General features: G+C 30.7%; 1 protein-coding gene across 1 annotated transcript; it reads left to right on the forward strand.

The window, feature by feature from the left end:
• Positions 1-1,780: 1,780 nt before the first annotated feature.
• LOTGIDRAFT_75648 (hypothetical protein) lies at positions 1,781-15,881 on the forward strand (the record flags this gene model as incomplete). Its single annotated transcript, XM_009062172.1, has 3 exons — positions 1,781-1,895; positions 8,291-8,413; positions 15,760-15,881. Coding segments are annotated over 3 exons (360 nt in total), but the record flags the coding sequence as incomplete, so codon positions are not given.
• Positions 15,882-15,898: the final 17 nt, after the last annotated feature.

Raw genomic sequence — 15,898 nt, forward strand, 5'->3', positions numbered from 1 at the left:
TATTTTAAAAACCTAGAAATGATGCATCACAATTTTATCCAAACATGGAAGGCAAGTACAGTCCAGAGTACAGAAAAAAAATAATTAGATCTGCATTTTAATCCTTTGGTTGTAATGAGATATTATGATCTCGATACCATTCAATCATTATTCACATCTTAGGTTATGGACATCATTTTATCAATGATAGTTTAGGAATCATTATGTAGATGTCAGAATACAGAGGGGCTTTATTTGAATGGCAAATATATTTTCTGGCTTTAGCTTCAAATACACCCATACATGTTACCCTTGCAATTGGAATGGCCTCAGTTATCTATAAGATATTCTATGAATATGGATTAGCTTACAATCCCTTACATGGCCAGTAACGTATATATACTTTTTTTACACAGTAATCTTTATGTCCAGATGTAAAATGCATGCAAATCAAAATCAAAGATATTAGCAGAAGATAGATTTGTGATATTCTTAGTCTAGACATTAAAACCTATAATCGCGAGGTTGTTATACCCTAACCAATGACATCATCATCACACTTGCAAAAATCTACAATCTACATTACTTCTTGATGGTTATGAGACCAGATTAGTATAAACAGTTGATATGTGATATATTTCATTTATAGTAAAGGGTCAGTAGAGGTGACATTAGATTTAGGATCAGAAGGATTTGCCGATGAAGAAGAATTACGGCGTATTTTAGAGGAAGCTATAAGAACTGGTTTTATCGGTCAATATGAAGTTACGCCTGAAGATTTTTCATTCAGCAGATTAGGAGGTAATGTATTAAAGCTACTAAATGCCTGTGGAGAAATATCACATTGTGATGGTAGTGTTATAAATTCAATGATCCATGAATATAATGTTGAACCTGAACTTTTATGACTTACAGACATTTCAGATACATTACTTAATCACGAAGGGTCAATATCACTTGGAGATGAATATATGATTTTAGTTAGACATACATATCTCTGACAATACCATAACCATCCATTCAGATAGATTTTACTAAAAGTTAAGGAAGAAAAGTGCATTTGCCAGTTATTTCAAGAGATGATTTCTGTATTTTTCTTCTTTTAGGAGCTGCTGTTTGTCCAGAACATGTTGGTTCACAAGGTGTCAAATTAACAAGAGCGGGGAATAATAATGCTAGACTTTTAATTAATAATGCCTTCCCATGTCAAGGATATGTTGTTGCTTGGGAATATAATAGAATTCGAGAAGGTGATGTGTATGTTGGTGTATGGAAACAAACATCTGATGGTGAATTTACATTAATGCGTAAAACATTATTACCGTCTGCTCCTGTGGGACCAACTATTGTTCGTTTACCATTACCAATTGATGTTAATCCAGGAGATTTTATTGGTATTTTCTATCCACGAAGAACATCAGAGAATGTTATTGGTAGTGGTATTCTTGGAGATGATTCAGTTGTTGAAAATGAGTTATATCAAGTCTATGAAGTTGAATTTTTTGATGATATGGTACAAGAAGGGCAACCATTTGATATCAACAGAGTTGTTACTACATTAGTAAATTCTACATTTGGTATTCGAGCTGTTATGAACTACCCTAACACAGTCGATCCAGGTGAGTTTCTACTTGCATTTTCCTGTATACATTAACAGTAAACCAGACTCAAAAAATTGTCGATAGTTAAGCTGCTGTAACTTTAGTCGTTTGATATCACTATTAGAATGTAATGGTTAGATAAAATTGATAGTTTAAAACAGAATTTATACATACATGTACGTACTTATATTATAGATAAAGTTCAACAATGTAAACCAACAGAGTTTAGATGTGCTAGTGGTGATTGTGTCGAGGGATCATATAGATGTGATGGTCAAATTGACTGTATTGATAATTCAGATGAAATTGGTTGCAGTAAGTAGATTTTTGCATTTTTTTGTCCATAAGCTTTGAAAGTCATTAAAATATGATACAAGTAATATTACTCACATATTGTCATCATAACACGAACCCTTGTTTGTAAGAATAATTCAGTGGTTTTCATTGTCAGGAAAGGATTCAGAAAAGTCAGCCTGTTTTTTGTTATGGGGATATATTTTAATTGTGGCACAATATCTTAACCTTAATAGATGCTAATGTAGCTGAAAATAAGATTTTCTGGAAACTTAGGATTCAAATGATTTATCTCCCTTTAATTACATTTCGTACATGTATACCAAAAATAAATATGTATACAGATATTGAGGTTTTTTCACAATTTCGAAAACTGTTTATTGAATGGTTTCTAATTTATTCATTGTCAAAGTCTTAATCAAAATGTAACGAAATTGAAAAGCATTTATTATCTTTTTTAAGATGTGCTTGTCGCCACAGATTATGGCAGAAATATAAATAATTCTTTTGATTAATCATTCTTTAAAGACATGTTTTGTCGACAGTGAATAGTATTTTCTACTTGAATGAGACATTATAATGATGTAACCACTAATAAAACATTACACAACCAAACTTTTAGGCAATTTTGATTTTACTAAATCAAAATAACTAAAAATAAACCTGTAATCATTTAACATGGAAATACAGGCTACTTTTATATAACCTATAGCAGCAGCAGTATGCTGTCAGTTGAAACTCTGTCTAATTTTATATCAACCTTTTGAAGCTAAAATGATACTATTTGAAATCTTCTGCAAGACATGTATCAATTATATGTATAAAAGGCAAAGAGTAATGATAAACTACATCATTTAGACCAATAATATTCACCTTTAGCTTGATAAAATACGTCTGACAGGAAATAAGGTTGAAAGATTGTCTGCTGTAAAAATAGACTGATGATAATAGGTCGCCTTAACCTCTTCTCTACAACCTTATTCTTTATAATGATTGTAATCCAATCTGACTACTGTTCACTACTCTACCCAATTACAGATATAATCACTGATTTCACCACTTACACCAATCTATACAACATCTATACAAACCCGACAAATATGGCCCTACCCAGTTCCTCTGATGTGATGGGATATCAGAACAGGGTTTAGGGCCAGATATATAATGTTAATTTTCATTGGAGTTGTAGTGACCAATTTTTGGGTTGCTTGTTTTTGAGAATTTTCACTAAACCTAGTTCTGATATCCCATCTTAATATCAAGTTTCAGGAACTGGGTAGGGCAGATTTATCAGGGTTATATCTTTATACCTTCACCATCAGAGATTCCCTTTATAATAACTCCTTATTTTCTAACTTTATACCTTCACCATTACTCCTTATTACCTGTTATATCTATCTCTATATCTACACCATTGCTGATTTCTTTATTATTACTCCTTATAACCAGTTGTAACTATCTTTATACCTTCACCATTGTTGATTTCCTTTATAATTACTCCTTATAACCAGTTACATCTATCTCTATACCTACACCATTGCTGATTTCTTTATTATTACTCCTTATAACCAGTTGTAACTATCTTTATACCTTCACCATTGTTGATTTCCTTTATAATTACTTCTTATAACCAGTTACATCTATCTCTATACCTACACCATTGTTGATTTCCTTTATAATTACTTCTTATAACCAGTTACATCTATCTCTATACCTACACCATTGCTGATTTCTTTATTATTACTCCTTATAACCAGTTGTAACTATCTTTATACCTTCACCATTGTTGATTTCCTTTATAATTACTCCTTATAACCTGTTACATCTATCTTAATACCTACACTATTGCTGATTTCTTTATTATTACTCCTTATAACCAGTTGCAACTATCTTTATACCTTCACCATTGTTGATTTCTTTATTATTACTCCATATAACCAGTTGTAACTAGCTTTATACCTTCACCATTGTTGATTTCTTTATTATTACTCCTTATAACCAGTTGCAACTATCTTTATACCTTCACCATTGTTGATTTCCTTTATAATTACTCCTTATAACCTGTTACATCTATCTTTATACCTACACCATTGCTGATTTCTTTATTATTACTCCATATAACCAGTTGTAACTATCTTTATACCTTCACCATTGTTGATTTCCTTTATAATTACTTCTTATAACCAGTTACATCTATCTCTATACCTACACCATTGCTGATTTCTTTATTATTACTCCTTATAACCAGTTGTAACTATCTTTATACCTTCACCATTGTTGATTTCCTTTATAATTACTCCTTATAACCTGTTACATCTATCTTTATACCTACACCATTGCTGATTTCTTTATTATTACTCCATATAACCAGTTATATCTATCTTTATACCTTCACCATTGTGGATTTCCTTTATAATTACTCCTTATAACCTGTTACATCTATCTTTATACCTACACCATTGCTGATTTCTTTATTATTACTCCTCATAACCAGTTGTAACTATCTTTATACCTTCACCATGACTGACTTCCTTTATAATAATTTCTTATTACCAGTCACATCTATCTTTATAATTACACGATCAGAGATTCCCTTTTGATATCTCCTTATTACTAGTTATATCTATCTTTATACCTTCACCATCAGAGATTTCCTTTATGATAACTCCTTATTACCAGTTATATCTATCTTAATACCTTCACCATCAGAGATTTCCTTTATAATAACTCCTTATTACTAGTTATGTCTATCTTTATACCTTCACCATCAGAGATTCCCTTTATAATAACTCCTTATTATCATTTATATCTATCCTAATACCTTCACCATCAGAGATTCCCTTTATAATAACTTCATATTACAAGTTACATCTATCTATCTCTATGCCTTCACCATTGTCTTAAAAATGACTTCATATAAACAGTTAAAGCATGCCGCAGACGAGAGGAACTAGCTGATTTGCCTGCCTCAAGAGATTGGAACTTCAGCTGTTTCCCTTGTGTGCGCTGAATGTTTAGTGAGATTTCTGCCTCGAGAGGCTGTGAGGAAAAGATCTGTCTTGTTTGATATTTTCTGCCTCAAGAGGGCAGAAATTCTCAGTGTGCAGCCGTCTAAGCTGCCAGCTGAGCTAGAAAAAGTAGCTAACCAATAGAAAGTGTTGACGGATCATGTGGTATCATTTTGGTAACTATTAATGATGCAATTTTAGAAGATCAACGTGACAAGACTATCCATGTCTATAAACTGTTTTTTCTGCAGAATTCCAAAGCAGGAAAATAGGGCCATTTTGATCACTTACTTGAGATGGATGCAGTCTGAACGTTCTTCGGTTGTTTTCATTGGCATACGGAATTCGTCGAGGATTTTTTAGTGAGACAATAGCTCAGATGAGAGCTCTTGTCTGCGGTGAAATAAGTAATGAGAATGTTGCTCAGCCAGTTCCTCTCGTCTGTGGCAGGCTTAAAGTTGTATTAAGGAACAGGTAAAAAGATGAAACTGTGTATTAATAAAAGGGATTGTAAAGAGGTTTTCTAAATTTTTCAGGGAAACTGATAGCATCAATTTACACCATTCCCCTTTTCAATCTGACTAGGGTTCCTGCAATTCCACTTAAAGTAAATTTTTTTATGACGACACTAATACCAAATTATGCTTTATCACATAAGGTCCTTAATGATTAATCAAACACTTAGCTTTAGTGGAATTGCAGGAACCACAGACATTTGTCTGAAAATCGGAATGGTGCAAATTAATGCTGTCAGTATCTCCAATACACATAAAAAATTAAGATAGCCTATTTATAATTTCTTCAATTGAATCAGAGATCTATTTATCATTTGTCATGTCAAAGATTCAAAAGATGCAAGAATTTTATAGACATGTTCCTTTAAATGTTGAATAGAAATTAATATGTCAGCACAATTTTGAACAACTTGAATCTTGAGTACGAGAAATTGTTAATATTTTTTATCCTAAAAATCTCTTGAATAATTTAATAGATCTCGAAACTTGAAAGCAATAAATGTATCCATCTACTTAGAAACTTGGCACCGAAAGTGTTATGGAGTTTTATGATTCTGATAGTTTATAAGATAACATGTAAAAATTCTATCTCAGTTTTGCAGTAACTTTTCACCCTTTGTTATTATACTGTTTCTGTTGTCAAATTCTCTAAATCAATTTTTCGCATGTTAACTGAACAAAATATAGTCTTTTGTTGAGAAAAGGGCCACGTTCTCCATCTGTTTACCAATTGACGTCAATTTGTTCACTTGATATTAATCAGATTTCAGTCTGTTCATTATGCTCACTTAACCATGATATTGCTATCAACACTATTTGTATCACCAATCTGACTGGTGTCACAATATGGCATCACCAGGAAGGAATACCCTTATAGCCTTGTTGATTTTTTTCTGACAATAAGCATGGATTAAAGAAACGATCATCTACATTATGTTCAGTAAGTTAAGTTACATCGTGTCCAAACCACAACCCCATTTGTCGTATTTCCTTGGGACCATGGTAATACAAGTTGGCCCTGGAATATATCTAGGAAATATCAGCGAATCAAATTAAACCACTCGTTATCAGCTATGTTCGCGAACAAAAACAAAACATAAGCAGCATGTGATTAAAATAAATGTTTTGATTAATATGGACATAATTAAGTAAGATGTTCAATAAAGAATTGTAGCTGACAGAAAATCAAACCTTACTTTGAAAAGTAGAAAAAATGTGTTCTTATCTTTTCAAACTATAATTTAGTGTTTTTGTTTACATGACCTAATTTCCAATCTACCAATCTGATTGGTCAGATTTAAATAGCACCAATCTTATTTCCTCGCCAAAAACGAAAGTATAGTGGGCTTAGTTTAATAAGGGATAATACCGGTAAGACAATGGGAAAACCCTTTTCGGGATAGATGATTAAGTTGATGTTAGTCTGTTCTGTATGCTCAGTGGATGTCAGTATGTTCAGAGAATGTCAGTATGTTCAGAGAATGTCAGTGATGTCCAGAGAATGTCAGTGATGTCATCCAGTTATTCTGAGTTGAGTTGTAGTTAAACTATAGAAGTGCCAAATTATCTTTAAAATTGCATAGAATTCATTTGGTGCATATGAATGATATAAACATCTGCCCTGGTCAAAGTTTTAATAAAATAAATTCTTAAGTACTATTTATCAAATGTCTGAAAGACTTCTGGTCTTTTTAATTCTTGTAAAACCGCCCTTCTTAAATAAATAACAAGCATGTAAAGAGACTTTGATTGGCTTGAACTTCAGGCTTTTGAAATTGATGAAAGGACTTTTAACACAGGAAGAAATTTTTGATATGAAATTAATAGGTTATGGTTGTGATTTATTATAAATTAAATTTGACATGCAGGGTTAAATAGTTTATGATGATAATGAGAGGTCCTGTACACTATTTAACATCATGGATATTAAATGATTCTTGTAATAGTTTTAAAATAAAATGATATTAATACATGAAAAGGCTTAAGATGTTAGATTTATTCACATCTCATGAAATGATATTAGCCTGTGTATGCTTATTCAGTGGAATAACACATTGTGTTCATGTGAAAGGAAATAGTTTTTATAGGAAAAAAAAATCTCACTCATTAAATAAGATATTCTACTTTGATAGAAATTGAGTGAAATCAAAAAGGATATATATATTTTTAAAACTTGTTAAAAGGAAAGGAAATCAACTCAATAATGATGTGTTGCTTGTTAAATTTCTAACGAACTTTTGTGCAGACCTATTAGCTTCATAGTGAAGAAATAAATGTAGAACATAAAAGAAATATATGCATATATGTTCTGGATACTATCTCTAACATTTATGTGCAAAATTTATTCTGGACAATTTTTTAATATTAGCAATTTATAACTCAATTTTTTTTTGCTTATTTTATAATGAAATATTTGAGTATTTTATGGTAAATAGGAGATATTGATTTACAGATGTTCAATGAAGAGTATTTTCCCACATAAAAAACTGTTAAGATAGTTGTGCCAAGATGAAAAATATTTGACTGTTGATATACTAGAGAAATGTAAAGTTATAATTTAGATTAGTGTAGACTATATATTGGGAGGTGTAGAAGATATAATTAACATTAACAAGAGGATTAGATTTTTAAAAAAATAACATGTATGGATATTAAATAAAGATATTCTAAACACAGACTCCACTGTGTATAGTCTGCTTTATCTGTGAGGGTTTCGATCTTTATGTAGTGTGGGTAGGAGACAGAAAGAGAGAGAGAGAGAGAGAGAGAGATAGAAGAGGTTGGAGTATTGAAGGAAGAAGGACAATGGAGCTTCATGTCAGTCATCCATCTCAAATCCTTTGTGTACAGATTATCATTGTTCTGTTATTAAATACCAGTGTTTTTACTCTAGGTAATATCTGTAAGGATGAGGAATTTAAATGTCGATCTGGAGACTGTATTGATATATTTTTAATTTGTAATGGACGTATTGAATGTCCTGATGGAAGTGATGAAGATGACTGTCCAGTTGGACGTAAGTTGTATTTTTCTTTTTTTATTGTAAATGCAATTTCCTCAACTATTTTTCAGCTTAGCAAAACATTATTGAGAGACAAATATTTCATTATGAACATTCATAAGAAGTTTATATATAGACATACATGTACAATCAAATTAAGTTTTGTGAAAGAGTTTTCGTTATATATATGGTTTTTTTTTTATTTGTATATTTTTCCACATTCCTTAAAAATTATATGTCAAGCAGTGGTCAAGTTAGGCTTTATTCTGTTTGAATTTTATAACTGAAATTTATTATATACTATTCCTATTTGAGTTTTGGGTTTAAAACTTAAATAATACAGATAATCTGTTTTCCATGTTAAGAAGTGGTAGGAAGCCTTAGTTTCATTCCTCAATGGAAAGAAATATCAATCCATTTAAAATACAACAATCAATATATGTTATTGTTTTACAAACTCAGCCACAAAAATAACAAACATCCACCTGAGCAACTGAATTTTTTTGAAACAAAAATTATTGAATCTAAAATCAAGCACCAAGATAAGATAGCCAAGCAACTGACTGAATTTTCTCGAATAAAAGCAACATGGTTTAGCAAACACTTAAACTCAGATGTCAGAATTAGTTTGAATAAATATTTTTGGGTCTGAAAATCTTTAATATTTTGCTCAGGCACGTAATACATCTGATGCTAGTTATCTTTCAAACTCTACTGATTATCTGGAGTTGTCATATTTTAATATTACTGCAACATATCGTAATGAGTTCGTTTTAGATAGTAATTAGAGTGTAAAATATGGTTGATCTGAGACCAGTCTTTCAAGAATTTCCAGTTTTAACATACTGTATACTTCAAAATATATAGGCAGTTTGTTTACCATTACACATTTGACTTAAAGCCAAAATGCAGAAAACACTAGTTTTTTGACAGGAAATAAAGAAGAGTGACATAAATATCACAGTATATGTAACTATAGTTAACCTTCAGTGTTTCTGTGCCAATTTATAAAGTATAGTGTAAGAGGTAAACCAATTGCAAAAAAAGAAAAATATAACAACAAATTGTTATTCTCATTAAATATTTTGACATTTAAAAGCAATCAGTAGGTCAACTGAGCCAAGTAAATAGTGCTCTAGTCATGAAAAAGGTTTTCTCAGTCTTCTCTAGATTATACTGAACAGGTTCCTACCTTATCAATCACCCCAAACAAATTTCGATCATTTCATCAATTTTCATGACAAACTTCAGATTTGGAAGACACATTTTGATATCAATGGCAATTCATAACTAAAATCTGATTTCTTATGACATTTATTGCTCTTCTTGCTCATCAAGAGCACCAGCTAGCTCTAATCAGTGAGGCCAGATATTGAAGGTATTTGGGATCATTGAGTAACATAGATCAAAATAGTTCCTTTAGATTTTTTAACCAGTATTCCCTTTGTCACTGATGCAGGTCAATGGGGCCCATCTTGAAACACTGTCTAGTCATTCAGATGGGAAAATAGACATATGTATTTAAGACCTCTTAAATGTTGGTAATTGAAAAAGAGTGGGCAAATAGAGACTGCATGGTGAGGACATCTTTATTAACCCAGTGGCTGAAAAGTAATTTGTTAAAGCTTTGATGAAAGCACACTTTATATATTCTGAAAATATAGAAATATCTTGCCAAAATTTGTATTTTTTGGCACAATATTTCTCCATATCAACAATGTTTAGTCTGTTGAAATATTTGTTGTCTGGTCAAAGTGGTATTGTTTTACCTGCTGTGATTTCTATTTGAATATTTTTAAATATTTGTTGACCCTGAACCTGCTTAACTCTGTTTTATAAACATATTTTGTTTGTATAACTTTATTCTTTCAACAGGTTTTAACATTGTTATTGTTGATATTTTTATTAGTTCAGAGGAAATTATCCAAACGTAAGATTTTTAACAAATATTTGGATCAGTTATTTTTGGCTGAGTAAGCTGATTTTTTCAATGATAATTTTTACATTGTTGTTGACTTTTTTCATTTAAAGGGACATTCAACCTTTTTTGTAGGTCTAAAATTATTTTGCTCAATTTGTGAAGACTAAAAACCAAAATCTATAGAAATGTGTCCCACAACGTATCTGAAAGTTTGAACTAAAATAATAAGAAAAATGTTTGGAAAAAGATCTAAGCGATAATATAACATAACATATGACATAAGATGTTTTCCTGTGAAGATGTATTTGAACTTTGATTCATGAAAGTATTTTGGAGACATTGGTATGTTCAGCAAACTAAATAACTAATTAACCTTGATGTAAAATATATGTTATACATTTAACTGATAAGATAGCAGTATTTTAATGACTTCATTCATCAGTACAAATATCTTAATAAGATAAAAATTTGTCCGAGACTTTCAAAATATAATAGAATACCTATACACGTTTATAGTAGTCCTAAATGCAAATAACTTCAAACAGTTTTGGGTACAGTGAAGCAAAATTTAGAAAAATTAATCTACTTATAGACTTTACCATTCTTCAGTTGGCATTCCCTGAGTTTTAATCCCCTGCAATTGTCCAAACTAAGTTGCATTCTGCAATTTCATATATTGTCATGTATTTTTTAATAATCACCATTATAGTATTAAACATTTTACTTGCACTCTGTGAAAGAATTTACATTCATTGCATTTTTATGTAAATATTAACTTTGGGAAATTTGAATACCAGACGTAAATATAATGTAAATAGACGTTAATATATTATTATAATCTATTGCCTTTCTTGATTTACTTTAACTTGAAAAGTTTCTGTACCTTTGGTTTTAATCTTTCTCTACTGTGATCATTTTAGTTTATCAATAAGCTAATTAAAGAATAAAACCAAAACATAGATCCTAACCGAGAAGTAGTTGGTACTGACAAATACAGGCCTTATAACAAGTCTTATACACTTTATACCCAACTCAACTCTAAATATTCCCTAGAAATACTATACATGTATTCATAAAATCTCTGTTTTATATTGTTTAGAATGTTAGAAAGCAGGTGAAGAAGCAAATCCTTAAATTGAGCTTTGATACAATGATATTGCTTTATATTTCAGTATTACTACAACTGTCAGTTCTTCCATCTTGTTTTTTACTTTTATTGAGTGATTATTGAAAAGTGAATTTTTGTAGATGGAAAGTTAATTTCTACATATTGAAAAATCATAAAGTAAGGTATAAATGGCAGATGAACAAAAACTATAAGATATCAAGCCTATCGAGACAGTGTGTAGGCTCTAGTTCTTGGAAAACATGTATAGTTTATGACCTTGGAGATGTTTTTTATCAAAACATTTAGATATCAGAAACTTCTTTCATTATACTATATCTAAAAAAATTCAAATGGTTTGGAAAATCAGTCAGGTGTTTCTGTAGCAATATACAATTTTAAAAGATGAGTTATACAGCTTAGAAATCATTGAAAGTTTAGTATAAGATGGAGATCCATTATACCATGATTTTCTTCTTTGATTTTAATTCATTTTATATTAACATGAAACCATTTTTTAAGCACAACTTTAACCCTGTGCCAATGCCTTCTGTTGAATAGTGACTAGTTGCTTGTCAATAGTACCTTCAACCATCCTAATTCCTGATTGGAGGTATTGTACTGGTAGTTATTTGTGTCATATGAAATTGATTTTTATACGCCCACATTATAATGTGGACGTATATTGTCGTCACCCATGTCCACTGACGGACATTGGTGACGATTGACTTGTGAACGAGATAGAGACTACAGTTTTCATCTGATTCGAATGAAATTTGGTGTGTTCATTTATATTGATGAGATCTTGGACAAGTTCGATATTCACGATTTTTCAATGAACGGTTTTTGAGTTATTGCCCTTGACTTAGCCAAAACGTATCAAAATTGGCTTGTGAACGCGATAGAGACTACAGTTTTCATTTGATTCGAATGAAATTTGGTGTGTTCATTTATATTGATGAGATCTTGGACAAGTTCGATATTCACGATTTTTCAATGAACGGTTTTTGAGTTATTGCCCTTGACTTAGCCAAAACGTATCAAAATTGGCTTGTGAACGCGATAGAGACTACAGTTTTCATTTGATTCGAATGAAATTTGGTGTGTTCATTTATATTGATGAGATCTTGGACAAGTTCGATATTCACGATTTTTCAATGAACGGTTTTTGAGTTATTGCCCTTGACTTAGCCAAAACGTATCAAAATTGGCTTGTGAACGCGATAGAGACTACAGTTTTCATTTGATTCGAATGAAATTTGGTGTGTTCATTTATATTGATGAGATCTTGGACAAGTTCGATATTCACGATTTTTCAATGAACGATTTTTGAGTTATTGCCCTTGACTTAGCCAAAACGCATCAAAATTGGCTTGTGAGCGCGATAGAGACTACAGTTTTCATCTGATTCGAATGAAATTTGGTGTGTTCATTTATATTGATGAGATCTTGGACAAATTCGATATTCATGATTTTTCAAGGAACGATTTTTGAGTTATTGCCCTTGAGTTTGCCAAAACATATCAAAATTGGCTTGTGAAAGCGATAGAGACTACAGTTTTCATCTGATTCGAATGAAATTTGGTGTGTTCATTTATATTGATGAGATCTTGGACAAGTTCGATATTCACGATTTTTCAATGAACGGTTTTTGAGTTATTGCCCTTGACTTAGCCAAAACACTTCAAAATTGGCTTGTGAAAGCGATAGAGACTACAGTTTTCATCTGATTTGAATGAAATTTGGTGTGATCATTTATATTCATGAGTTCTTGGACAAGTTCGAATTTGACGATCTTTCAATGAACGGTTTTTGAATTATTGCCCTTGACTTATAAAAAACGCGTCGAATTTGTTTGTGAATACAATAAAGACTGCAGTTTTTATCCAATTTCAATGAAATTTGGTGTGAATATTTATAATGATGTGATCTTGGACAACTTCGAATTTGGCTATCTTTCGATGAATGGTTTTTTAGTTATTGCCCTTGATTTATGAAAAACGCGTCAAAATTTGTTTGTGAACACAATAGAGACTACAGTTTTCATCTGTTTTAAATTAAATTTGGTATGATCATTTATAATGATGAGATCTTAGTCAAGATTAAATTTGACAATTTTTCGATCAACGGAATTGGAGTTATTGCCCATGACTTGGTAAAAACGCATCAAAATTTCTTAGCTTAGAGGTGACAGTTTATGTCATAATTTTGTGAACTAATGTGTGTTTGTTTAAATCAACAATATCTTGCACAAATTAAATTTTTGGTATGATGTAACACAGATAGGGGACTGCCCTTGATATACTGAAAATGTATCAGGAAAGTGGGCGTATCTTGCTAGGTACATATTCCCATACTCAAATCATACTTATGAACAGTAAGGTAGAGTAATTTCATGGTTCAATGCATTATGGAAGGGTAGATCAATCTTTCAGTAAATAATACTTACTAGTTTGGTGGCTATGATTATATTATATGTACATACAAACTAATATTGAATATGACTTATTAAAACATAGTATGGTGTATGATGTAATATTTTTAGATATGTTATATTGATTATTTTGTCTTTACTTATCTACCAAATATTTCAACACGTTATGATAGATATATCATAAACTAATTTCTACTCAGTTTAATTTGTCTGATGATTTTGAAATGAAACATTTCTAATTCTGTAATATTGAAAGCTGTGATTTTTTCATTGATTTATACTACTATTTCATCAGTTTTGTGATCACTCTATGGATTCTAACAATTTGAAAACAATATATCACATGTTGCCTTGCCTTTTTCATTGCCCAAGAAGTAGTGATATGAAAACAAATAGAGTGTTTTTACTTTTTTTTTTACCAGATTAAACTTTATAAGATTGGCACTATTTACTGAGATGTTCAAGAAGTTCCTCAGTTCCTAGGTTAGCAAGTAACTCTCTGTGTCACTCAAACTTGCTGTTCTGCCCTGATTTCCAGGAAAAATGGAACAAAATAATCAATGTTGTATGCTTAAAAGAAAGTGCTAGTTGTATAATACAAATATTGAAATGTAGAGCAAATTTAACAAAAATCAGCCTTATTTGCAAGATAATATTATTTGAACTTAAGGTATCTTCAGTGTCAGTTTTATAAATCAAATATTATATATAATATACAAGCTTCTGATAGTATCATAATGTACTCAAGTACTTTGATAAGAAGAAGACATTGAGTTCTTTTCAATATCATCAAAATTTTCATTTTCCCATAGCAGATATTATATTCTCAGACTCTATTGATAAAAGGTGATCTTTTATCACAGATTGAACTAGATATCAAGATTCATTAATGTCTGAACTAATATATAAATTCTTGTACTCATTATATTCATTTATTTTCCTTCCATTTCTTAAGGAAACATTCGACTGCTATTAGTTATCTGCTAGGAATTCAATAGAAAGAAGCATATTTCGTGCAAAATGTTTTTCAGAATGCCAGTCTTTAACTGGAAAAGGCACTAAGCAGTTAAATAGGTTAATAAGGCTCTTATTATATATACTGTCGTTTTCATGAAATTTTTATTATAGGACAATAAGTCTAAGTGTCATATGAAATGAAAATTTCAAACAAAAAAATATTTGTTCTATAGTTAATATTCAATCATCATTTCACTGCTGTGATATTTTACAGTCCATAAACCTTGAAAGATTAAAAACCACAAGAATATTATCCTGAGGGTGGCCATACCTATCATATTTCACGTGTTACAAGGAGTTTTTAATATCTTATATTAGGAAAGTAAACATACTTGAAATGATTGTTTTTTAACAAAGATATAGTTGAACAGCTAAAGTATAATCTGACTATAACAATACAATCTACTTGAAAATATAATCTCTTAGCTAAAAAAATAAAAGGACAGATGGAGTTAGTCATGTTGAACAGTCTCTTCTATGACTTTTACAGGTCAACCGGATCTTATGAACCTGAGATCAAGCAATCAAATAGTATATACTCCTCGGCCTATGTTTTTAATTACGTAATCTGCAATAGATTATAAAAGAATAAAAAGAAAAAGAATTTTATCTCAAGATTTAAACCATTTAAAAGCTCACAATACATGGCACATACCTATTAATGTAGTTATCTGGAGGATTTAATAATGATGAATTTGATCAAGTCTTTCTTGTCATTATAGAATTAATTAAGGGCTTGCGTGTCCAAGAATTAACTTGAGTCAACATATGAAATTTCTGAATGTGCTTTTTTGAAATTATTTGGTTTTTTATTACTTGCATAATTTACACATTTTAATCTTAAAATAATTGTCTTCTAAAATTAACAAATTTTTATATTTCAGCATCTGGAACCTGTAGAGATGATGAATTCCGATGTATTGATGGTACCTGTATCAATTTTAATTTCCGATGTGATAGCAGATCAGATTGCCCAGATGGTGATGATGAATTTGGTTGTCGTAAGTATTCTATTTCACTCTC

Source organism: Lottia gigantea, assembly GCF_000327385.1.
Source record: "Lottia gigantea unplaced genomic scaffold LOTGIsca_50, whole genome shotgun sequence".
NCBI lineage: Eukaryota > Metazoa > Mollusca > Gastropoda > Lottiidae > Lottia > Lottia gigantea.